The 27,080-nt window shown below is 40.9% G+C and overlaps 1 protein-coding gene across 1 annotated transcript in view; it reads right to left on the bottom strand.

Annotated features, from left to right (window-relative positions):
* The window catches only part of SLC9A4 (solute carrier family 9, subfamily A (NHE4, cation proton antiporter 4), member 4), a 35,679-nt gene extending 10,582 nt beyond the window's left edge, over positions 1 to 25,097 (bottom strand). The window contains exons 1-7 of the mRNA XM_009077826.1: positions 24,836 to 25,097; positions 21,952 to 22,415; positions 16,137 to 16,396; positions 12,987 to 13,204; positions 8,187 to 8,389; positions 7,007 to 7,093; positions 5,619 to 5,689 (exon numbers count right to left, since the gene is read on the bottom strand). Of these exons, the coding sequence (XP_009076074.1) occupies positions 5,619 to 5,689; positions 7,007 to 7,093; positions 8,187 to 8,389; positions 12,987 to 13,204; positions 16,137 to 16,396; positions 21,952 to 22,415; positions 24,836 to 25,097 (1,565 nt within the window). The remainder of the gene's footprint in view (positions 1 to 5,618; positions 5,690 to 7,006; positions 7,094 to 8,186; positions 8,390 to 12,986; positions 13,205 to 16,136; positions 16,397 to 21,951; positions 22,416 to 24,835) is intronic.
* Positions 25,098 to 27,080: the final 1,983 nt, after the last annotated feature.

The raw sequence follows: 27,080 nt of genomic DNA, 5'->3' as shown, positions 1-27,080 counted from the left end.
ACACTGGCAAGGAAGTTGGGGCTACATGGGAGATTGGGAAGAGACACAGCTGGGACAGGTGACCCAACCTGACCAAAGGGATATTCCATCCATATGATATCATGCTCAGAATATAAAGTGGGAGGAAGAAGGAGGAAGGGGGACAATTGGAGTGATGTGTTTGTCTTCCCAAGGAACCATTACATGTGCTGGTCCCTGCTCTCCTGGAGATGCTGAACACCTCCTGCTGTGGGAAGCAGTGAATTAATTTCTTGTTTTGCTTGGCTTCTGTGTGTGGCTTTTGCTTTTTCTATTAAACTGTCTTTATCTCAGCCCATGAGTTTTTCTAGCTTTTACCCTTCTGACTCTCTCCCCCATCCTGCTGGTGGGGGAGTGAGCAAGTGGCTGCATGATGTTTGGTGGCTGCTGGGGTTAAACCACAACACTCTCTAACAGGCATATTTCCTCCAAAAACCAGCCATAAAACCACCATTTAGATATTATCTGCTTAACTCTGCTTTCACTATTTCTATCCTTATTTTTAAGCTTATATTCTCCAAAACATCATACTCTATTTTCATTCAAATGTGGATTCTTTGTTGCACAATCCATGGGCAAATGTTTTCAGTTCACACTGGAAATTCTTATTGCATGTTGGACACCCACTCCACCTGCAGGAATCACACCAGCATCAATACAATTTTGCTAATTCATAGTGATAGAGATCTGCCTTGATTCATATAAAGCAATTCCCCTAGTGAGCATAAAACTGATCAGAAGTGTGAGAGTTTTCTCACTACTCTGGCACTGCTAATAATGCTTTATATGCCATATATTGCATTTTTATTTCCAATCTCCTCTTGTTCATGGCCAGATTTTTGCATCCTCACTGAAGACAGGGACTTTAGCTACAAGCTAACTCAATGGTAACAATCAGACAATTTATAAATACTTTAGAACAGGTTCACTTATTTGCCCAGGGGAATGGAGACAAGAATTGCTGCATTGGTTCAGACCAAAGATCCAACAACTATCTCACTATTCTCTCTCCTCCACTGCTTGACAGCAGACACCTATCAATGACCAGAGTTGAGTAAACATGTCTTTTCCTAGAATACTCTCACAGTCTGCAAGAATAAGAATGTTTTTGAGCCACAGGCCTTTTTTTTGAAGTTGATGCTTCATTTTTGAGAAGGCTGCCTCAGCAGGAGAACCTGTGCATCAGAGGATGATGAATAGCAAAATTCAATTATAGCTGGCGTAGAGCTGGCAAAAATTAGTCCATCATATCAGCTGTTTATTATAGAATATTTTTCAATCTATATTTTCATCTCAGGAGAGAATTTTTGAACTATGCTGGAGCAATTATTCCTATTTTCTGCTTGTTTTCTCTCCCTCAGGAAAAGAAGAGAGATGTTGTTTGATTGCCATAGATTGTCTAACAACCTTGCACATTTTCTCTTGGCTCAGAACAGTTAAGGTTATACAGCAGACAGAAAGGAGCCTGACAGACAAGCAGTCTTTTTTAACATCATCTGTTCAGCAGAGAATGATTTAGAGATAAAAGGACTGGGTCTTACACTGCATGCTGACATCAGTTTCAAGAAAGCAGTTGAATCTTGACGTGATTAAGCTAAAGTTTCAAGAGATATTTTAATTTAAAATCCTGTTGGTATTTGGACTTTCTGGTATGGCTAGAGATGCTCATTCAAAAAAGGAAATATGCTGGGCCCTGCCAGAGGCTGCTGCAAAATGGAGAGGGGTTCAAGGATGCAGCAGGCAAGAGCAGGCAACAGCAGCAACAGTGGTCAGTGGGAGCCCAGGAAAGAGTTTGTGGAGGAAAGTGCCTTGAGCAATAACCATGCTCTGGACAATGTGTAGCAAGGTGAGGATAAATACATCCATGTCAGCTGTAGTATGCAGGAGTGAAGATTTTACAGACTTCTCTCCTAGAGGGTGATTCCCTCAGTGACAGCTCTGGAGATCCCACCAGTTTTTTCCTCTGGTCTGTCTGATGCTGATTTGCATTACTGTTTCATAGAATCTTAGAATGGTTTGCATTTAGTTCCAAACTCACTGCAATGAGCAGGAACATCTTCAACTTGCTCAGGTTGCTCAGAGCCCTATCACACCCAACCTTGAATGTTTCCAGGGATGGACATCTGCCACCTTTCCAGCCAACTTCTTCCAGTGTTTCACTACCCTCAGGGTAAAAAAGTTCTTCCTTGTAGCTAGTCTGAATCTACTCTCATTTAGTTTAAAACCAATAGTCCTAGTGCTGGTGCTACAGAGCCTGCTAAAAAGTCTGTCCCATCTTTCTTGTAAGTATTGACAGGTTGCAGTCAGGTCTCCTGGAGTCTTCTCTTCTCCAGGCTGAACAGCCTCAACTCTCTTAAGATTTCCTCACAGGAGAAGTACTTCAGCCTTCTGATCATCTTTGTGATCCTCCTCTGGACCTGCTCCAACAGGTCCATGTCTTTCCTGTTCCAAGGACCTCAGAACTGGACACAGAACTCTAGGTGGGGTCTCAGAAGGGAAGAATAGAGGGCAAAAATCACCTCCCTTCACCTACTGGTCATGCTGCTTTTGATGCAGGATATGGTTGTCTTTCTGAGCTGCAAACACACTTTGCCTGCTGATGTCCAACTTTTCATCCACAACTACCCTCAAGTCCTTCTTGACAGGGCTTCTCCCCATGTTTAAGTGGACACATTTGCTATGGAAATACCAAACTATGTCAAGACAGCTTGAGGGACTGAAAACTGAGGTTGCAAAAATTGCAAATGTTACAAAGAAATCTGCTTTCAGGAAAATTTGCTATTGGGCTAATGGAATCAGGACCTGTGCTCTAAGACATCCTGCACTTCTCTCAGCACCTAGAAGTGATGAGCAAAATCCACTGGCCAGGTAAGTGATAAGTACAGCCATCCTGAGCTGTGAGTTAAGCAACCAGAGTGTCTTCTGCACCTGACTCATGATTCCTCTTCGAAACAGTCCATCATTGAAGAGAAACAGAGAATATGTCCTTGGTTTTAATTTTCACTCTCTGAACAAAGAGCCAAAGTGCAAATACAACAGGCACCAAATTGCAGCTTCATTTTTTTCATAACTGTCCCTTTTTTATTGTCTTACATTTTTACTGAAGTCATATAAGCCTTTGGATATTTCCTCATTTTTTGTCCCCTTCCTTCCACTCTCTGCTCTGCAAAGGATCAGGAGGTCAGTACTTACTGTAAAGATGTATTGGATGATGTGGAAATTTTCATGCCACTCTCAGCCATCTCAATGGCCAGTTTTATCTCCATCTTTTTGTACAAGGACACAAGGCTAGATTTGGGCTGATGATCCCGAATTAAAATTTTCTTCAAATACTTATTGTCAAACTTCTTAAATCTGCAAAAGAGATACCAAAATCAAAGTGGGAAAAAAAAAAAAAGGAAAATGTGTTTAGTCTTCAGTAGTACAAGCTGATTTTCATTCAAATGCACACATATATAATTTAGTGCTGGAAACTGAATCCAAATTAGAGGCACCTGTGGACTCCTGAAGGCCTAGTGAGCAGAGACCTTTGGGGGGTATTTGGCATAGTCTACTGGTCCCCAGAGATTGCAAAGCTCAGCAGACAAAAGAGAGAAACAAGCTGCAATCAGAGCAAAAAAAAGGGCTGTGCTGTGTGTTTGTATATAACACCACCACATTTGTCAGAAAAGAATATGGCCAGTCTCCATGCTTTTGTACAAATGTTGTATTCTAGTAGGGCATAACAGCAGCAGCTGCTCTTACAGTAATCCTGGCCTATTCAACCAGCCACCAATGAGGCTCTAAATGGCCCAACAGTTACAGTAGTTTGGGCTCATTATGCTGCTGATAATTTTGAATCCTGACAATTAGAGCAGAGAAAATACAGTTCTTTGTGTTCTGCATAACAGAGTAATTGAATGGGCCCCAAAATACTGTGTGCTCACATGCTGCAGATTGTAAAATATCACTAATGTGTGGCATAATTTGAATGTGAATGTGTGCATGTGCCTCGAACAGGTATGTGCTTTCAGGCAGAGGTTTACCAGAGCAACAGTTCTGTTTCTTTCAAAGGAACACTTTCCCACTCAAGCTAATGTGCTCCACAATGCTAGGAAAAGCACTACAAAATTTGTATCTTTTTTTTTTTCCTTAACAAAGGCTGGGTTTTTTATTCATGATTAGCAGAGGTAGGTACACAAATGTTTCCACTGGGATTAGAGCTCTTTATGTTTTTCTCAGTAACTGAAAACCTCCTGGATTGTCATGATGTAGGTGTTTAATTCCGATATACATCTTTAAAGTTATGTAGAAAAGTTTAGGGAATACCTTTTGATACAATCTTCTTATGTTAGATGTCTTCAGACACAGTGTGGGGTTTTTTTAATCTCTCCCTTGAACCAAAACACTACATTTATGACTAGTTTGGGAAAAATTCTATGTTCAGAGCTATCCAGTAGATGTGAGATAAAGGGATAGCATTTACTCACAGATATGTGTAAATGCAGCTATTTCAATGGAATTACAGCTCCAACAGGGATTTATTTAGTTTACTGACTGCACAGACAGTGGTGTTGTGCCAGCTGATGGATGTCCTAAAACCATCTCTCTGCTGTCAGAGCCAAGAAGGTGTTTTAGTTTCTGGATATGCCCTAGGATATCACATCATTACTCCTCATTGGGGCAAGAACTGGATGCAAACCAGCAACCTTCTTCTCCCTTTCCATAGGAAGAAACTCAGGCATGAAAGGAGTTGCCATAAGTCCCAGCAGACCCCCCTGGCTGGATTACTGGAGTCCAGTGCTCACCAGTGAGACAGCAACTTCCAGCACAGAAGCCTAGACATAGCTAGGATAACTAGGGATACCTTCTAGCTCACAGCATCATAATAAAGATCTGTGAGAAAGAAAGATTAGTCTTTCCCTCTCTTCCCTTCACATGCTGTTGTGTAACTAACATGATCACAGAGGTCCCTTGGGGAAAAGGTAAAGGGAACAGCATATCCATCTCCTCTGGGCAGTGCTTGGAAGAGCCACAAATCTTCACAAAAACACTTCATCCTGCTTATAGAAGAGACACTGCATGTTCTGCATTTCTGAGTGAGGACTAACTTGAGAGTATCTGCTTATGCTACTGGATATTTAAATTCTGTTATTCCCTTCAGTACTCATATTTTAAATATTACTGAATGCAAAGACCTGCAAGGACAGGTGAGTAATTATTACTGAATCTGTACTCACCAGGAGGGATCATATTTGCTGTGGAGGATTACAGCAAAAGTCAGTGAAGCACTCACACCTTATGTAGCTTCTGTTCCAAATCCAGACCTAAAGGAGCATTGCCAGGTCCCTAAGATTTATACCAAAGCTATGTGCACAGGCTGATGGCTGCAGCACAAAGTCCCATGCTATGTTTTTCTTTCAGAAAGCTTATTTTTTGCTTGTTTTTGCAGGCAATATATGAGAAGTGCACTCCCAAGAGGTCATGGTTACTCAGGAGTTCACTCTTTAAAAGGAGATATTGCACATGTCCCCAGCATTTTGATTTCCTATTCTATTTTCCTTTTGTATTTTACATGACAGGTTATTTTATTCTATTAGGCTGTAGTAAGAGTAACTTACTTATCTCTCAGCTGATAATGACTCCAATGTCCACATATGTCTTCAATACCAGCCTTCAAGTGATCCATCAGCTAAAGAAAAAAGCATGGGAAAATATTAAGTGGCCATTATGAGAAAATAATGTTACCACAAATATGCACTTGTGGGAAGGATTTTGAGATTTTTTTTTTACTACTTTTTTTTTTTTTTATAATTGGAGCATGTGAGTTAAGTCTGAAAGCATCTACATTACATTTCTCTAAAAATCAAGGCAAAGATCCTGTTGTGGCAGCTCCTATGCTTGGCTGCAGTGACAATTTTTTGATGGAGGCAACAAGTCACCTGGTCCTTTTTGCTTACTGAGCCTAAAAACCAAATTCTTGGTTCTGTCAACCAGGTTTTCCTTCTGCCTGTGTGACTTCCCTGAGAGAGGCACAGGGTCAGGTACCTGACACCTTAACCTGACTGCCAAGTCCTCTGAGGAGTTTGCAAATTGTCAGGAGAATGGTAAGATTTATCACTGCTAATTCTGATGATTTTCAGTCAATTTTTGTGTGCTTCTAGCCTTATAGAAACAAACAGAAAAAGGCCAATTCTTACAGACATACTGTTATAAGTGGTGCTTTTAAATGTAAATTCTTTTTAAGGTTAAGTGTTAAGGCTGAAAAAGTAAGAATTAAATTCACTTCAAATTCAAATCAGTTGAGATGCTCTAATTTTGCTAATGTCTCTGCATGTGCTTCATTTTAAGGCAGTGTTTCTGTTCATTTCAAATGTATTGTGAAAATGAAAGAATGGACATACTTTTTCTATAGTGTTGTTAAATCAGTTTGAGCAGCTTTCTGTTCTTTTATACAATGGCAATTTGAGAACTGAAGTGAACGTTTGAGAGGGGAAAAGATCATGACTCAGAATAACTTGAAACTAAATTTACAGTCCAATGCCTCAACTCATTTCGGTTCAATGCAACTTGATGAAAGACTTTTAAGGTGTCAGTGTGTCTGGAACCAGTCAAGAGATGACAACAAATCTATCTGACAAATCTAGCTAGGAAGGATAGGGAGTGCATTTTGTAAATATTACCTGTATGTTTCTGTTCTCCCATGGTCACAAGTACCAAGAAGTAAAGACCTTGATACACCATGACACTTGTGGGATGATATTATAATGTGATAGTCACTATGAGTATAAATGAGATAGTACATTTTAGAAAATTATGCCTTGGGTTTCCTCCATAGATAGTACATTTTAGAAAATTATGCCTAGGGTTTCCTCCCCATATTCTTAAAAACATTGTGTGTCCATATCCACTGAATGCCAGTGCTTCCAAGTGCCTCCCTCTGTCCAGCACTTTTGGAACACATTTCCTCTTTGTTTTGGGTTACCAGCTCCTGAGATAAAAAACTTACTCGCACGTGAATTTCTTCATTGATAGATTCCTTTTTGATGGTCTTTTTAACATCCAGATATCTGAGCAATGGTCCAATTGTGATTCCCTATGTTTGGAACAATGAGTTGAATCGTTTATTATATTTTAGGGGGAAAAAAACACAGAAAGAAAGCAAAAAGATTTAATTTGGATCAGTTAGGAAAGGTGTCTTAGACACACAAGTCTTTTATTACTTGTATGGAGAGGCACAGAAGAGGATTAAACATTAAAAACATAAAAAATTGTACATCAGGTGGGGATTTTTTCAAGCAAGATTGAACTTAATGGCATGTTCTAACCATGTAAAGTAACAGACTCATTGCCAGCCTCCTTCAAAACAGCTCATTTGAAAGAAAATATTATCTCTGTGAGGTCTTGCAATCTTGGAACCTTCTGCTTCAGCATTTTCAGAATTCAATATTTTGGGGGTTTTCTTACTTAGAAACAGTTTTCAGTTGTTCCTAAGTTTTTACTGCACTGCCACATTTTAATAGCATTTAAATAGAATTTTAAAATGCATTTAAATAGCATTTTTAAAAGGGAAATAGAAACAAAATGGGTTTTTTTATGACACATTCTGGTGGAAGATTCAGCTCTTCCATGTACAGCTCCGTAAGCCAGGTGGAATAACTCAAATATCTAAAGTAGGCACCAATTCTTACAAATATGAATTTTTCACTTTCTTTTTTCTTTCCTGTTCTTTTACAAAGGATTTCAAATATTCTTATTTGGTCTCCAAGATGAATGAAGATAAAACTATCAAACTCAAAATCCTTCACAGAACAGACATATTGTTTCCCCTTCAGTTTGAGATACATCACTAGTAACAAATTATTATGTGCTGAAGTGTAAACTTAAAACACTTCTTAATTTGGAAGCATCAGGACTTGAATGTGGAGTGAACATAAGCAATTTTGGACACAAAGTGCCCTTTCCCTTGAATATTTTAAAAGACAAATATTTTCAATACAGACTTTCTGTAAAAGTTATTTAATAATACCTAAAAAGCCCTGAAAGGGTAATTACACAGTGCAGTGCTAAATCAAGCCATAAAATGCAGTAGCTTGTCCTAGTCTGAGAGCAAATTCAATGCAATTTCCACAACGAAGCTTTTAGTCACCTCTATTGCATGGAAGCAATCCATTAAAAAATACACTTACTTGGATGAACACAGTGAAATATATCACTACAAGGGTCGCAGTGATGAACAAGTTTTTTCTGGGGAAGAGATTCACTGGAAGCAAGAATGCAAGAGAAAAGCTGCTGTGTCCTCGAAGGCCACTGTAGGAAATAATGAGTTGGTCTTTGAAGGTGAAGGGATATGTTCGGAACTTGTTACTGACGTAGAAGAGAGCAAATACACCTAGGAAGGGAAAAAAAATCTCACAGCTATTATTAATCAAGGAAAAAAGGAAAATATTTAAAGCAAAACAATGTCATGGATGTTGAAAGGGTGTTTTCTTCAGTTTTGGATTAGGTTGCTCAAGGCTTCATCCAGCCTGGCCTTGAACACTGCCAGGGTTGGGGCAGCCACAGCCTCCCTGGGCAACCTGGGACAGTGTCTCACCACCCTCACAGGGAAAAACTTTTTCCTAATGCCTAACCTAGACTTTCCCTCCTTCAGTTTGAACCCATTACCCCTTGTCCTGTCACTGCAGTTCCTAACACAGAGTCCCTCTCTGGCTCCTTGTAGCCCCTTCAGAGACTGAAAAGTTGCTCTGAGGTCTCCACACAACCTTCTCTTCTCCAGGCTGAACAGCCCCAACTCCCTCAGCCTGTCCTCACAGGGGAGATGCTCCAGTCCTGTTAGCAACTTTGTGGCCTCCTCTGGACTTGCTCCAACAGTTCCATGTCCTTCTTTATGCTGAGTACACCAGAACTGTGTGCAGTATTCCAGGTGGGTCTCAGGAGAGCAGAGTAAAGGAGAAGAATCACCTCTTTTGACCTGCTGCCCACACTCCTGTGGATGCAGCCCAGGACTGATTGACTTTCTGGGCTGCTAGTGCACACTGCCCATATCTCCTATCTCCTATCTCCTATAAAAGATTATGGCTCCTTACGACTTCAGGATTGAAATTCATTTAAACAGTTTAGAAGTGAGATTAGTGTAAAATATTTACTTGCTATATTTATGTTGCATAGTTTTCTTCATAGTGTTTTGGAGACAAGAAAAACCACTGAATGAGAGTTTTTCCTTGCAATGTTTCCCACTTTCTGCACAGTATCTGCCCAAAGTGTTTGAACAGTTCTTTACCAACAAGTCCTTTGGACAGGTTCACTGAAAGGCAAAGAGTAATAGCATTTTAATTTTTAATCCTCTGGCTTATTGTGTCTGTAATTCTCTGTTTATTTCTCAAATTTCATTTTGATTTTAATAAAAGTTAACATTAATAAGATAGTCTGTGGCTGTGTAAGCTTTTCTTTCTAGAGGACTTTTAGCAATTTGCTTGATTTAATCTTCTTCATCTTCCGTAAGAAAATATCCCAAGATTTGTGTGGAAACTGTTAAATTACTGATGCAAATGCTGGTGTTGTTCTACACAGCTGTCACTGATAAACTCAGATTATTAGAGGCAAAGCCAGTAGCAGTATATTGTTATGTAGATTGTTGGATATGACTTTATGCAAGACCTTTTTGGCTACTTATAACTATGCTAGACATCAGCTGCTCAGACTGAAACTTCGTATGTGAGCTATCACCCTTAGGCCAATTCTCTTTACTTTATTCAAGCTTCAGAGAAAATGATGTAATCATTTTAACACAAAAAATTTAGCAGAAAATATTTTGGCCTTCCTCTGGAAAGCTCTAGCACTCCCCTTGGTGTCTGAGAGAAGGATAGACATGTGGCAGGAAAAGAGTTTTTATATCAGGAGAGCACTGTTTCTGTCTTGATTGGAAGGATATTTCAAAACAGAGTCTGAAAACAAGTCTTTAAAAACTTAAAGGCCGTGTTTGGTCTATTAATAGCAAGAAAATATGTAATTACTTTCTCCTTGCTGTTAACCCACTAGAATCATATCATGTCTACTGTCGAACTTGTGTCTTCTTATATAATAGAGTGGTTCAGATGCACATACTTGAACCTTCACAGGTTTCCTTTTTCTTTTTTTCCTCTGTAAGATGTCTTCCTTCAGGGTGCCCAGGCTTAAAAGTAAAAGGTCTTGAAATGTATATGGGTTTTGAGGGTCAAACCATCATCTTAATCCTGCTCTGGCATTCTTTTTGACTGAGGGATAAACCACCTGAGAGTTAAGAAACAAAACCTTAATCTCAGATGTTTGATGCCAACACGTATCCAGTCCCAAAAGTTAGGCTCAGAGTGATGTAGGCTGGGAAGGACCTTTGGAGTTCATGTAGTCTAAGTCCCTACTCAAAGCAGAGTTAATCAAATCAGGTTGCTCAAACCTCCAGTCAAGTCTCGAATGCCGTTAAGAATGGAGGTCTGGGCCACTGTTACCTTCATGTTGTGTCACCTTCATGTTAAGTCACAGGTTCCTACTGTTTAATGAGAATTTCCCATGTTACAGCCTGTGTCTGTTCTCTCTTGCCCTATTGCTGTGCATCTCTAAGAAGTCTGGATCCATTTTCTTGCTCTCTCTCTCCTCTGACTGGGTACTTGTATTAAGTTCTCTCCTGTGCCAGATCTTCCCCAGGTTGCACAAACTCAGCACTCTCAGATAGACTGGTGCTCCAACCTCTGACCAGCTTGGTGACCTCGAATGCATTTCATCCAGAACCTCCATGTTCTTCTTATACTGTGGAACCCAGAACTGGAGAGAGCACTCTGAAGACAGCACACATTTCCACCAGTGCTGAAGAGAAGGTAAGAAACATTTTGCTGAACCAGCTGGCTACACACTTGCAAATGTGCCCCTAATGTACCAAAATCTTGACCTTCTTTGTCACAAGGACATAATTCGACTTATTGTCTATCAGACCAGGTCCTTTTCTGCAGAGCTGCTTACTAGACTCCAAGCCTATACTGGTGTATGAAGTTATTCCAGCCCAAATGTAAGTCCTTGCACGTGCTCTTCATGAACTTCATGAACTTTCTGTCCTCCATTTCTCCAGCCTGTCCAGGTCCTTTTGAATGGAAGCCATCCAAAATATTGACTACTCCCTGCAGTTTTCTGTCAGCCACAAAGTTGCTTGGTGTTCACTTCATTCCATCCTCCAGGTCATTAAGGAAGTCTTTTAATAAAAAAATGGTCTCTGCACTGGGCCCCAAGGGATGCCATTAGCCACCAGTTCTGCTTGTAAAGGGAATATAGACAGGAGCTGAAGGCTGAAGGAGGTGGTGGCAGGAGCCCAATGTAAACTTCTGCCCCATGGGATGCTTCAGAGGGTCCTCCTTTGATGATAAATGAACCACAGAACTAACCTACTAACTTAGCCCAGGTAGCTGCCTAAATTTCAGTGCCCCAACTACCTCTTTCAAGGTCACTTGATTGACTATTGGGATTTCTCATTTTCTTTAAACTTATAAATAGTCCTGAAAAAAAAGCTACTGGCTTTGAAAAATAATGTTATTAAGATGACAAAGTCAGGCACTCAGAAGTTTAAAGATGTCAGAAACAAGGTTGCCTGCATAATTTTATTTTTCATTCTGTCATGTACTACTCCCAAAACACCTTTCATTGCAAAAGCATCATTAAATCCTATTTCTAACTAAACTTAAAGAAAAAATAACATTGGCTGAGTAGCATGTGCTCCATAATTCCTCACCTCACCAGGAGTAAACATGTTTGCTTCCCGTTGCAGCAGATGTAACTAAACCTGATGCAGAATATAGTATTGAGGGTCAAAAAAGAGATGGCATAATCTCCTGGGCAGGCCACCCAAAACAGACCCCTATAAAATAGTGTAGGCAAGGAGTGTACCCTCTCACATCCCTAACACAGTGACTGTAGATGCTGGGGAAGCAGGAGGTGAACAGAGCACAGAAAGTTGCAAGACTTGCAAGCCTTTCCTAATTAGCAACTCCTGCAGGCACCACTGATGACATCACTAGAGGGTTGGTCATTCCTTCTCTTCTTTTGTCAGCTAGAATGTTTGACTGAACAGTCCTAGTAGGTGAGGCAGAAGATGGTGTTGCCTCTCTGCTTCCATAGTGACAAAGACCTGGCTAACAGGCCCAAAAGAAGTTTGTATGAGAGGTGTGTCAGGACTGCTACAACCTCCAGAACACCACCAGCCTCATTACTGCTTCCTTTTCAACAGCACTTTCAACCCATCCTGGCCATTAGTAGAAGATGAGAAACTGTGTCACAAAGCTCGTGTGACATTATCTGTGAACTGTCCTACCCATACTGGAGGAATCCCAGTCTCACAGATCAGGGAGTAGAAGACTTTGGCAGGAGTGGGAAAGAATGTATAAAAATGGAGTAATTTCATACAGGGACTACTTTCTAGTAATTTTAATCTTCAGAGCTGACTTGTAAGGAGCAGTGGCATAGTGTGGTTGGCCTACAAGTGTTGTAAGTACCTGTTCATTTATCTATCAGTTCTAATTTTCACATTCACTCTTTTTCAATGCCTCCAGCACTCCTGGCACAGGACACATAGTGTTATAACACTAGAAATGTGATGATATATATTATCCAATTAGTAAGTTAATGACAGTGTGCAATGAAATCATTATGAGGTCTGCTTACCCAAGGGCATATACTTAACTCAGATATAAACATCTACACAAGCATCATCATGGTAAGATTTGAATTTTGCTTCAAATATTTCATTTTCACCTAATCATAAAGCCTGTGCTTGGAGACTTGCAGTCAGATTTGTTTGGAGCTTTTTGCCCCCTTTTCCTCCATGTGTAGATTTGTGAAATTAACTTGTCAGTAACATAAATCTCGTGAAATTGTTGTTAAACCAGTTGTGCCAGTCTGCACAGACTTTTCTGAAACACCTTTGCAGCAAAGGGTTTCTTTCAGAGGTGAAGAGAAGGTTGACTTACTCAGTGCCCTCCAAATGAGGCAGAAGAGCAGAGTGAAGGAGATGAAGGCCCAGTTCCACTCGTGGTTCTTCCCCACTGTAGACACTCCCATGAACACAAAAATCAGGGTCTCGCTGATGCTGCTCAGCATCTTCATGAAATATTTTATTGTGGTATAAGAATTCTGGGAAACATTCTCCTCCACATATTTTTTCATTGTCACTGCACATGCTGTCATCCTGTATTGAGCAAAACATCAGAGATCAGCCACAACCTGTTTTTTCTCTTCAGTTAAGAACAACCTCGACCTTCATTTGCTGCACTCTCCATCACCAAACTCTGACCTTCCTAATATCAAAAATCACTTTATTTCTTCAGTGGCATTAGCTATTTCATTACATAGAAAAGCATCTTCACTCAGCTTTAAAAATCTGTTTTACATACTGAATAAAGGAAGCAAACCAGTCAACCTTCTTGACAAGGAAATGAGGCTATCACACTCCAGTTCAAAGTCCATTTTATCTCGAATGCCTAACACACATCCACCAAGCACCAAATATTTGAGTCTCAAACAAAGGGCAGGTTGGTTTTGTACCAGCCTACAGGTAGATCAGTTAGAGGGACAAAACCTGCCTCTTAGTGATCTTCTCCTTTGAGGTGGTGGTGAAAAAACGTGGTGGTAGTTCTATGACAGCTCCCTGACAGCTGACTGGCAGATCAACAGTGCCAAGGCAAGCTCCAGGACTCTCCATCCACAGCAGCCCATTGCTGTACAGTGGGAGGAAATTCAGTTATCCTACAGAGGTGTCCTTCCCCTGTTAGTTACCTGGGGTGTGGGGAACATGCCTAAGGAAGCAAAGGAATCTTTTCCACTTCTCTGTTAATGAGGACTAGAGCCTGGTTCAGGGGTATCTGCAGCCACCCAGAAGAGATGTTTGTGACAATCACCCAGAGCAGCAGCCTTTGAGCATCCCTACTGAAGGGGATTCCCTCTTCCCCACTTAATTTTCCATATTCATAGGTAATAAATAGACTGAGTGCTATGCTAGTAACATATTCCATCATCTCTCTAGTTTCTACTGATATGATTGTAGTCTTTGGGGGCTTCTTGTGATGATATTTTTCCAAACTTGTGAATTCAGAGAATGCTGACTGTCTATTAAATAACATTCATCTAGTTTCTGCTCATTTATTTCCACTGAAGAAATCTCAAGGGTATTCTGGTGGAGCAGAGTCATTTAGCATGTTCAAGGACACTCCAAGACAAGGCCATTAGGCATTAATGTTTAATACTGTTGACTTTCAGATACACATGCATAATAGACTTTCACAATCCAAGTGAAAAATGAATGAATCCTCAATAATTCAGAAGGGTGACAATAAGTTCCTATCTCTAAAACAAGCAATAATTTCCCTAATGAAGCAGTAAGAATAATAAATCCCAATTATATTAACTTTCTTTTATTGCTCATAATTTCAGAACTCTCATGAAAATAAAAAGCAAAAGGAATAAAGAGCTATGTGATCTAGGGGAAGGAATAGGCTGGGAAGCAGTATTTTGGGAAGTACAGGTAGGAAAGGGTCTATATGGTATTAGCACTTACTACATGGTAGGTCTAATCCTGCTCAACTAAAGTTCCCAGTCACCTCAATCTGAGCAAAGGTGTTGGATATGCAAAACACAGTACAAGACTCATTGCTCAGAATAACCTATATCTGGTCTAACAACTTATTTAGTATGTTTAAATATTCAAATATTGTTTTCCAGGGCCATGCTGCAAAGGTTGTTTTTACAAAGCCAATTCTGCTCTGAAGATGAACTGGGGTTGTTCAGCCTGGAGAAGAGAAGGCTCCAGGAAGACCTTTTATCAACCTTTCAGTATTTAATGGAGGCCTATAAGAAGGATGGGGACAAACTTTAGTAGCATCTATTGCAGTAGGAGAAGGGGTAATGGTTTTAAACTAAAAGATTTGGGTAGATTCAGACTAGACAGAAGGAAGAACTTTTTTTACAGTGAAGGTGGTGAAACATTGGAACAGGTTGCCCAGAATGGTGGCAGATGTCCCATCCCTGGAAATATTCAAGGTCAGTTTGGATGGGGCTCTGAGCACCTGACCTAGCCAGAGATATCCCTGCTCATTGCAGGGAGGTTGGACTAGATGTCCCTTCCAACCCAAACCATTCTGTGATTTTAGGATTCCGTGGACTCAGGATTTCACAAGGGAAGATGAGTAAATGCACCTGCCCAGACATCAACAGCAATGTGCTTGTATTTGTTAGGTTTAAACAGGTTTGTCCTCAATACAGGGAAGTCCTTTCTGGAATACCAGGTCCTCCAAGACCTGTCATGAAAGCTCAGAGGCAGCACAGGCCACGCAAGGCTACTGACACCCACCAGCTGGGCACTGAGCCTGCAGCAGCCAACAGCACCAACTGGAGTATTTAACACCACCAGGTTCCCATTTCTTTGTGCTTTACCCTTCTGAGAGGCTGTTTGGTGTGGTAGCCTTGAAAGTCACCTGCCTGAAGTTTTCTCCTAAAGTCTTTTACTTCCACTCCTATGTATAGTATCAAGTTATCCTGACCATGTCAAAATATGACTGTAAGTATTCATACACAAGAATGTACATATGCATGTGTACTTTATGCTCTCAGTTGTCTGGTTTTGCCCAGTTTCAACCCCAGTGATGCTGTTCAAATGTAATGTAAATCCAGTAAATTGTGTTAGAGCTGAAGTTCACAGCTGTACACAAAAGCAAAAACTCAGATGTTCTTTATGATGTGTTCCACACTCATTGCTTTTTGCCTCACTTGTAATCTGATGGTGATGCTGCTTAGAAATAAATACAGAGAAACTGATCCAATCATTCTCCTTCTGCTGATCTTATCAGAAGTAGCAGACAGATGGTGGCAGCACTGGATACTTCACCCACAACTTACAGTACTTTGTCTAACACTCTTCAGCAGCACGTGTGCCTACACTGACTGTGGGTTTGCTTTTCCTGGTTGCCACTGCATCTCTAGATCTCTGATCTCTTAGCAGCATTCCACTGCAGTCTCCAAGCCAGAGACTGAATGCCTGTGTTGCACCAACCTTGAGCAAACCACCTGCACAAAACAATGCTACTCCTTTCAAGACCTCATCTCCAAACCCATCCAGCAATACTCACGCCAAAATGCCAGAGATGTAAAGGCTTTCAGCAGACAAGTAGGACAGGTAGCTGAACATGAAGACCAGCAGGGGTTCAATAGCAGAGACGTTGTGAGTGAATCGAGTCATCAATGCTGAAACAAATCCAAAGACGATGCCAAAAAACACTCCACCAAGCCCCACCACGAAGAAACGAGCAAAGCCAGCAAAGACATCGATGGATTCGATTTCTTCATACCTGTGCATCTGGGTGAAGGCGATGAAGATGTTATAGAGAACCTACATGTGAGAGTAAGGAGACAGCAGTCAGGCATCTTCCTGAACCTGGCAGGCTCACTCGTTTCATGGGTGAGTGTGTGTGCCTGAAATTGCTTCAGTCAGATCAAGGAAGTAACAATTGAAATCTCAGCTGGTTTGTAACAAGTTCTTAACAAGTCCCACAATTAAGGATCTGTTAAGTGTCCTGAAAAAACAGCTGAAAAATGGAAGAGTAGATGGCTGTGTAATAGAAGCAAAACACTGGGGAATGGAATGTCATGGAAGTAATCAAAAAAATACTCGTTTTGTTTTCTGAAGGTGAATTTAATCATTGGTCTTTGTAGCAGAGGTCAAAAGCCCAGATAAGTACCTTAAAAACCTCAGGCTCTACCCTCCACCCTCTCTTTCTGACTCAGGATGGGGCCATGCCATGACTAAAATATTACACATTTTATTTAAATCCCATTTAGGGTGTCTGTATGATCAGTAGACTGGACAACTTCATTAGATGGACTCTGGAATGTTAAATGTTTTTCCATAATACTTGACACATAAAAATAATGAAACATCACTGGGAATGGAAAAGCAAGTAGGAGAGGGAAGGGAAAGGGAAGAGAAAGGGAAGGGAAAGGGAAGGGAAAGGGAAGAGAAAGGGAAGGGAAAGGGAAGGGGAAGGGAAGGGGAAGGGAAGGGGAAGGGAAAGGGAAGGGAAGGGAAGGGAAGGGAAGGGAAGGGAAGGGAAGGGAAGGGAAGGGAAGGGAAGGGAAGGGAAGGGAAGGGAAGGGAAGGGAAGGGAAGGGAAGGGAAGGGAAGGGAAGGGAAGGGAAGGGAAGGGAAGGGAAGGGAAGGGAAGGGAAGGGAAGGGAAGGGAAGGGAAGGGAAGGGAAGGGAAGGGAAGGGAAGGGAAGGGAAGGGAAGGGAAGGGAAGGGAAGGGAAGGGAAGGGAAGGGAAGGGAAGGGAAGGGAAGGGAAGGGAAGGGAAGGGAAGGGAAGGGAAGGGAAGGGAAGGGAAGGGAAGGGAAGGGAAGGGAAGGGAAGGGAAGGGAAGGGAAGGGAAGGGAAGGGAAGGGAAGGGAAATGGTCGTCTCAGTTTCATATTGTATCTAGCTAGATAAATAAAGCCTCTCTATCCTGACAATGTTTTACATTTGATGCCACATAACCTCCTTCCCTTCCCTCCTCCCTGTTCATCCCTTGAGATGAACAATCTCAAACTGAGGACCAAAACCCATGGCATTCTACATGGCCTAAAGACTCTTCACACATACATATTTTGACTAGAGAGCTTGAAATGACAAAAATTAAAGGAAAACTATGTCAGATTAGGAGAAAGATTGCCTCGACTACAAACATAATTTGATCTGAAAAGACAATTTCTTTAATTTAGAGCAGAACACTTTGCCATACTTCTATTATAAACAATTTCTTTGCTGCAGAAATTGATGATGAAAAATTTTCAGCATATTCTATTTTCATCCATCTTTTAGAAACTAACAGAAAGTTTCCAGGGTAATGAGATGTGTAGTAATAAAAAGGTCTTAGTGGTTGCTGACAATCGCTGAATATTGAGTCCTCTCAGATCTGTTTACAGTGAGTGTGCAACATATAAAGAGAATTTGGGAAACAACTAGAGACACCAGCTCTCCAAAGCTGCTGCACCAAAATATTACTTCAAAACCTCAAAATATACCAAAATCATTTGCATTTTATGGTTTTCTTTGGTTTTTCTTCTTCATATCTTTAATTCTGGAAAGTTATTAATAGATTAAAGCAGGCATTTGCAGGTAGAAGAGTCAAGTTCGTTAGGATAATTAATAATTACTCCCCAGCGACTATCTAATCTTAAATTGCTGTTGGGGACATATGACCTTGAGCTGTCACAAAGTCTGTTCTCCAGGAGACTCACTGGTAATATTTTGGGGGCACAGACAAAGAAAAACAAAATGTTTCATGTGAGAAAATATCCAGAATTGCTTTTTCCTGATGCCAATGTATGAAATTTGGCTCTGCAGTGGCAGATAAGGCAAAGAGGGTTCATGTCTCCACAGACAGCAAACCTTATCAAAATACCATACAGCTTTTAATTACTGAGCCTGTTTTCTCTCTGCTCTCCCTTTCTTCCTGACTTTAATCTCTTCCTAAAATGTGTGATTCTTTATAAATGATACCAGGGCATGAATTTCTGTTGACTAAGAATAAAGCAAGATATCCTCAGCGAATGACTTAGCAAGTTTTTTTTCTCCCTTTTCTAGATCCTAAACTGTCTATATAACTGAGTCAACATTAAAATGGAAATTATGGAAATATGACATGGAAATTATGGAAATATGACAGTGCTGCTTGCCTAAGTTACATCACAGTGTTTCTGGCCATAAATGGAGTATTATCATTCTTTACATGGTAGGAAAGCCTCAATCAGCTTTAGGATGCTTTTGTTCACACAAAAAGAAGGGATGGATAGTTGGTCTCCTTTAGTAACTCTGAGAATGTCATGCTTTTGGGTTTTTTGGAGAGGACATCACCATGTAGTGGTGTACCACTGGGTGGCTCTTAGAGCCAGGGAGACGAAGAGAGAGTGACACTGTCATCCACAAGGAACTCCCCAGGGACTCCCCAGGGACTGCTCCATGCTCCTGCTCTATATACAGTAATTGCACACACCATCCACATCAGAAGCATTGGAAAAAAAGATTTTCAAGTGACCATCTTGACCACCAACACAGGCAGTCTTGATAACTCTTTCTTGATAACTTTCACTCTAATAATTCTTTCCATCCACTGTAGTTAGCTTTACTTTAAGCACAGTGATCAACTGTTACAGCCAGAGCAGAGAATATCTCCATCCTCCTCCCTAACACCCATATATGACCACCCAGTGGTCAAAGATTTCCCCAGCAACACTAGATAGGAAAATTCAAGTCCCTTCAAATAAAAAAATTATTTTGATTGGGTCTTCTACATGTATTGAACGTAACTGTTCTGCTGCATACAAAGATGAGAGGGTGTCATTAGAAAATATAGTCACTGCCACCTCATTTTGAGTACAGCATGATGTATAGGTGCTCTCAGTCTTTCTAAAATCAAGCCTCAGAGATGAAGCAGTCAGGGAAGATTCCATTTCCTGCTGCATACAAGTGCTCAGGTCCTGTTGAGAAAGAAATGATCTGTACATAAGTGGGAGCAGAGTTTCAGGTGCCTGAAATGCTTTGCAGCAAAATCAGGGTACTCCACCAGTGTTTAGGCTTCAATAAGATCTGCACTGGATTTACCTATATCACTGTTTCAAACTGGTCTTTGAAACCCAACTAATGTATGATACATGCTAGGACCAGTCTGGTTACTGTCTGAGCTATTCTGATGCTAACAGTCCACTCAGAAACAACTGGGGAAAGAAGCAATTAACAGAATCTGAAGCCTTTTGGTTCCATCCACAGCCATGGCCTTACTGAGGAAAATATGATAAAAGTACCAATGGGTAGAAAGGAAAAGTTATCCACTTTTCTCCCAGCCCCCTAACTCAATGGCATAACTCCTAGATCATATTTCTAATTTATCAGTCTGTTATTTTGTGAGGGTTTTTTATACCAGGTTATCAAACTAAATATAGGAGACAGAGCTGTTGTTGCCTCAAATGTAACACACCAGGTCAACAAAATTCATACCCGTTTTTCCTGCTGGGGAAGAAAATGTTCAAGCTGATAAGAAGAATAGAGAGAACCAGGGGATATTTGTATTTAAACAATCAAAATATATGTGTGCTTAATATATCTCAGTGATATTATCTTTTTTAAACACATAGAGTTAATTCAATTGAAACTGTACAGAGAGAAAGAGAAGGAAATGGTAAGATAAGACACCTGTGATAAAACAGTTTTAAAGCCTTGAAAAAAGCAAGTGGGATATCAGAGAGGAGAAAGCCACCTATTGGACTCCATCCAGGTGACAAATACTTCAGTCTTCTCAAGCATGAAGCCAGGAAGAGATCTTGAAAACTCAAATGCCCCCAGTCTGCATAAGGAACATTTATCCCTTAATTCTGGATCTGCCCTACACCTCTGATTCACCAAATAGAAAGATTTGTAATCAATAGGCTGTGGCTGCAAGAAATTGCTTTGTTCCTTTTCTTATTACCCATGAACTGCACTTCTCCCATGAAGCCTTTCAGCAGTGAACTCTGTACAGGTTTTCCAAGTCCAAGTTGTGCTGGACCTCATGTAAAGCAGTGTCTGAATAGTTTTTATGTGTTCTAGATTCCTGTGATTCAAATTCTGTAAAGATCTTATCTAGCGAAACTCCTTAACCCACTGTTAACTTGCAGCACATGAGCAAGTTGGTTTCTGAGCAATAAACTTCCTGCTTCAAATTTCTTCCTTGAGAAATGTGTTCTAGGTGTTCTTGCCACTGCTGCTTTACAGCTAGAATTTCAGGCTGCTCCAAATTTTAGCAGAACTAATGAGATAAGGGGAAAATGTTACTGAAAGGAGCTCTGCAAGAACACTTTTTTCCTGTTAAAAAGAAAAAACAGCAACAAAATAAGCAAACAAATAACACCTCTCTTATTCAGGAAGCATTGTTTCTGGATACTTGAGATAAGACAGCCAAAAAAAAACAGGTGCACATTTGTCAGATGTCAATTCTTTTACTGATAGAAACAGAGTTACATGCAGTTATTAGTGGCATTTGGAATTCCTCTGTAAGGTCTCTGGGGAAATTCCTAGAAGGGGCTGGAGTAAGGAGTGTGGCCTCCAGAGGTTTTCCACATCTGGCTTGCTTTTTTTTTCCCCAGAGGGTTCTCTCAGGCATATGACAAGGCAGGGTCTTCTGTATTTCTACCCCTGCTGCCTTCAGTCTTTAAGCAGTGTGATTTTATGTGTATTCATTTGCATAATATTAAGAACATTCCTAGGTCTTACATTGATGCCTCCAAGAAAATCAACCGTAGCTTATCCATTCATAGAATCATAGAATTTTAGGTATTGGAATAGACCTTAGAGATCATCCATTCCCAACCCTCCCTGCCCTGGGCAGGGACACCTCCCACCAGAGCAGGTTGCTCAAGGCTCATCCAACCTGGCTGTGAACACTGCCAGGGTTGGGGCAGCCACAGCCTCCCTGGGCAACCTGGGACAGTGTCTCACCACCCTCACAGGAAAAATCTTTTTTCTCACATCCAGCCTAAATTTCCCCTCTTTCAATTTGTACCCATTGTCCCTTATCCTGTCCCTGCAGCTCCTAACACAGAGTCCCTCTTCAGCTTCCCTGGAGCCCCTTCAGCTCCTGGAAGATGCCATGAGGACTCCACATAACCTTCTCTTCTCCATTTCAGTGAATGCAAGAGCAAAATGTGGTCTCATGTGTGCTCTTCCAGCAGCACTAAAAACATGCTTTTGAAAGACTTAATATGTCATTTTTACATACATTAAAATCATTTGTGTACAATTAAGCACATTTTTTTATGGTTAGAAAATAAAATATGTATCTAGGATCTCCTTAGACCTGTTCTTGCTCTGTGCCCAATAGCCATACAAACCACAGGAGTTCAAAGAGGGAAATACCAGGAATGGAAAGAAACTCACCACAGTTATGCCATCGTTTAGCAATGACTCTCCAAAGATCATCATGTAAAGCTGCTCATTAACAGAGGCTTCTTCAAAAACTACCAGAGCTGCCACAGGATCCACTGCTGAAATCATACTGCCAAACAGCAGGTTCTGCAGCAGGTTCAGGTCGGTCAGGCCGAAGGCTTTGATCTGGCAGATTCCATAGAGAGAGAGGCCAATCCCAAAAGAGTTTAGCAAAGCTCCCAGGACAGACCACCACAGAATGGACCCAATGTTTTCAAAAAACGGGCGAGTTGGCATGAAATAACCCTCCTCCAGGATGATGGGTGGAAGGAGATACAAGAAGTAAATGCTTGTGTTCATCACTGGTGGAGATTTGTGATGGGAGGCAAAGATGATTGCTCCTACTAGGGCTCCAATAGCAATCAGGATGCAGCTTTCAGGCATAATTCTTGGTAATCGGTGATAGATATGGAAACCTTGAATAAAACATTAGGGTATTATTTGAAGTTAAATTAACCTGATGTTTAAAGTAACCTGATATCAGACAGATGTTTTGCTTGTGTTTGAATAGTTGGTCTTCAGTCAGTCAACTTTTGCTCTTAGGATTATGAATATAAAAACAGGCATTACTGTTCCCTTCAAAACAAGTCCCAGCCTTGTATCCCTAAAGCAGGGCAAGAGTTTGGCCATGAACCTCTTCTCCTCCTGCTTCACAGCTCTTGATTTCTGAGCAAGCATGTCTGAGCCTAAGCTCCACTTCTGGGAACACAGAGATCTCTTTGAAAAGATCCTCCACAATTTGGAAAGAAAATATTCTTCAAGAATCCTTACTGCCCAACTGCCATTGGCTCATCTAGTCACTGTGCCAGGAACTGTGTAATCATGTTATGAATGAAAGTTGCCTCTACTAGAAATGTAAGGATTTTTTTCAGAATTTACAAGAATGAGACCTACTAAAAAACCTTTAAATCCAATGTGCCATCATGCCTGAAGGTAGGTCAGCCTTCACCTTGTAACTCTAGAAGATAATGCCATGACTGTATTTCTGTGACCTTTTAATTATCAATCTTCAAAAGTAAAAGAACAGAAAAGTATTTTTATGAATTTTTGGACAATTTATTTAGGACATTATTGTAGGTTTTTTGTTTTGCCAAAAAGTATATTCAAATCATGACTTTGCTGGGTGATCTCTATTATCTCTACTAGGAGATAATAACACCTCCTTTTTAATTAAAAAAAAAGATCATGTTCAAGTCTTCTGTCAGTTTTACAGAAGAATGAGATTGTTTTGCCTTTCAGGATCTCAGAAGTGTTTCCCAGCCTGAAATCTTGAAATCCAGAAAGAAGATAATACCAGAATAAAACACTGAAAATGTTTAATACTTTGGAAATCTTCTCTAGGGAACCAGATTGTGAGGATGGTGAGACACTGTCCCAGGTTGCCCAGGGAGGCTGTGGCTGCCCCAACCCTGGCAGTGTTCACAGCCAGATTGGATGAAGCCTTGAGCAACCTGCTCTGGTGGGAGGTGTCCCTGCCCATGGCAGGGGGTTTTGGGACTAGATGATCACTAAGGTCTATTCCAACCTCTAAAGTTCTATGATTCTATCATTATTCAGACTGACTCTCTCTCCCAAGCACATTTGAAGTAAACAGCTTCACACCTTTCATAAAAAATAATATTATTTGAACACTCCCAGTAAAGGGAAGAGAGCCACTTGGGAGACATGACAGAGTTTTTCTAAAGTCTCTGTTTCTTCCTCGAAACAAGAATAATGAGTAGATGTGCCATATGGCAAGTCCTGTGCTTTTATGGATGACAAATAAACAAGTTACAATATGCTTACTGCTAACACATTCTGCTGATGCCATAACAACAAATTTTATTTGTGAAAATTTTGATTATTATGCTAGCAGTGAAGACTTTTCTTTATAGGTATTGGATTAAGATCATCAGATATAATGAAACTGGAAAATCATGGTCAGTGGTAATGATTTTTGTCAGCTGGGTGACTATGACATGAAAAATGTTTATCTTCAGGCCACCTTCAGAAATACATCAGTGCAGCCTACCAGACTGTTCTATTGCAATGTTTGAAAATCTCCTGGAAAGATCAAAAGAAAAAGGAGATTACATGTGTGCAGGTCTTCATATTATTACCATCATCTTCATTTATTTGACATTGTTGCATGAATTCTGAACGGTCAAAATAATTTGAGTCCAGCCATGAAAATATGTAAGACGTGGTGAGCCATTTTTGCTAAGCTAATTGAAGTCCCTCCTGCTCCATGAGTTGTCTTTCTTCATTCAGATACCCACATGGACCTCCAGAGAGGCTATTAATATTTATTCATAAGGCACTTACCCTACATCTCTGATGACCTACACCCTCAGAGACTCTCAGTCTCTCTGCTCTGGTATTACTTTCTGAGCAACTTGAAAGAGCAAACATGTAAAACGAAGGCTCAGAGGGAAATGTTTCCTATTATTCACACAATGGAAGAATCCTTTCCACTTTTCTCCCCCAAAATCAATGTGCTTGAAGCCTCAGTCTGATGTAACTGATTTCTACAGCTGTGTCAGGTTGCAAATTCTGGTATCTTGTGGTGTACAGAGACTAGAAAAAGGGATGAACAAGACTCTATAGGGGAGCTGTGTTGTACTCAAGAGGACAGACAACCCAAGAGATGTGAGGGTTATAGGTCATATGTTTACTTAAGCTGGAAGCATTCAGAAGTGGAATTTTGTCACTGGTGGTAACACACCCCTGTTCTTTTGAGGACAGAAACTGTAAAATCAACCCCAGCTACAAAAACACATGGAAGGTACTTGGTTACATGGTAATATTTTAACTTCTTGCCAAGGTAGGAGGACCAAAGATACCATTTTCGACTTACCTATTTTTGCAAGAGAGGCAAGGAGGATCCAAAGAGTAACTTCATAGGGAATTTGCACATAATCATAGTCCACTGTGAAAACATGTAGCCTCGTATCTTGTGAAGAGTCACCAGCACCTCCAGGATCAGGTTCATCGTGAGGCAAGATGCTCTTGCCCAGTTTGGGCTCAGCCACCGAAGCAGCAGTAGAACAGGAGAACAGAAGCAGCAGTGACAGTAACCAGTTCAAAAGCTTTGCATGTGCAAGTGCAGCAGAGCCCATGTCTGGGGCTGTGGCTATTTTATTACAGATATAACATGAAGTGGGTACATGAAGGTATGCACCACTCACTTCTGTTGATTCTATGATTCACGCCGCTCATAGCCACAGCCACTTCTTCCTCAGGGCTGTTTCATTTGCCTGCTAGAGGTCATTCTAAAAGCACTAATGTGCCTGTCCCATTCCTTAAGTTACAGGCAGACCTGGAGGTTGTGTGAAGATACCGGTTCTGCAGGTTCCTCTGACCCAGATAAACCACAGCATCACTCTATTGAGGAATAAAAACCCCTTTCCAATCACATTATTTATCCAGCCACTCTGATTTTTTCCCCCCAGTGTTAAAGAAAGCAAATTTTAAAAAAAAAAAAAAAAAAAAAAATAAATAAATAAATGAATAAAGAGCTGCAATGCTCACAGTTCAGGCAACAAGCAGAGCACAAGGGAATAGCACCAGGTGGGAGAGATGGGAGCAGCCTGGGCAGGCAGGACAACCTTCTTCGTGCCTTCCTCTCCTGCCCTCGCTCCGCCTCTGACTCCCCAGGCACCACACTTGGCACTGCTCCCTGCTCCTGTCGAGCCTGGTAACAAAACCACTCGGTGTGTCAATAAAGGGACTGTGCAGGACTCGTGGCAGGGACATCTGGTGGGGAAACCACAGAAATTGAGTCCTCTTTTGGAAATGCTTCTCTCGCCTAAACTCGTGTATGGAACTCAGCACATCGTATCAACAGAAAGAGGAGGCACATCCAAAGTGCCTGGTATTTGGTGTTTGTTTTACTCAGACCAGCAAAGCACTTACTGGGCAGCCACGTTATCTTCCTCCAACACAACATTTGCCCTGACAGAACAATTTTGAAATTCTTCTCTGCTCTTCTCTCCTCCACGAAAACCACTGTTTGATGTTAGGATAGCAACTGTGCAAACATAGTGCTGTTGATTAGAAGCTTCTAAGGTCTGTATTGCCTACATCAGAAGTGAGTACATTTCATTTACTGAACAAATTATTCAAATTCACCCATGATTTTGTTGTGTTAGAAAACAGTTCTTTACTGAACAAATTATTCAAATTCACCAATGATTTTTTTGTGTTAGAAAACAGTTTGGATAGTGAGAACAGAGATGTACCCCAAAACAAGTAGTTCTGAGGACACTGCATCCACACTGCATGTGTTTGGGAGGGGATTCCTTTAGGCCAACTGTCCTTTCATGGGAATATCTTCCACTTGACTTTCCATGGAAAAAGATCCAGTGTGTGCACCTGTAATGCTCTGCAATGCAGAGCACAAGGCAACAAATAGTGACAACTGGGAAATTTGCTTCACAAGATAATAATGATCTGAACTAAATCCCCAATGAAGGTACAACTACAGTGTCAAATTTTTCTGTGGTACAGCCAGTGTTGCCCTTTGATGCTCTACTTCTACCTATCTTCTTCTTCTGTCCCACAGCACCACAAGTCCTTCCACTGAAGTCTTTGAACTCAATACAAAATTAGGTAGACCATGCTCAGCCTACTTGCAGAAGAGCTGTTCTTTTTTCAGTATAGTGGTCCTCTTAATAGCAGTATTTCTTGAAGTCCCTTTCCAACAAGGAATCTGGCAGATGAGCTATTCAATTAGCATTCTAAAACAAGGATTTGCTAACTTGAAGGCCCTATGAAGTCAGTAGAACAGCAGATCAGTGGCTGTACTACTCAGATTTTCTTAACACTAACCATTTTTTGTTGTTACTGTTAAACAGTTCAACAGTTCCCATAACACTAACCATTCACTTAGCTACAGCCATACACACACAGACTGCAAGATGCCTTAAGAGTAAGCAACAGGAACCCTGGAGAGTTGGCAGCCAGAGGACTGCAAGGGAAAGACTTCAGAGTCCCTGGAATTCTACTAATTGTGATAACCAGGGCTTTGATTTGCAACTGCAAGACACCCATAATGCCAACGGGTTCACTGGAATTCTACTAATTGTGATAACCAGAGCTTT

Source organism: Acanthisitta chloris, unplaced genomic scaffold (assembly GCF_000695815.1).
Source record: "Acanthisitta chloris isolate BGI_N310 unplaced genomic scaffold, ASM69581v1 scaffold2307, whole genome shotgun sequence".
In the NCBI taxonomy this organism is placed as follows: domain Eukaryota; kingdom Metazoa; phylum Chordata; class Aves; order Passeriformes; family Acanthisittidae; genus Acanthisitta; species Acanthisitta chloris.
This window is presented reverse-complemented; position numbering and strand designations above follow the sequence as displayed.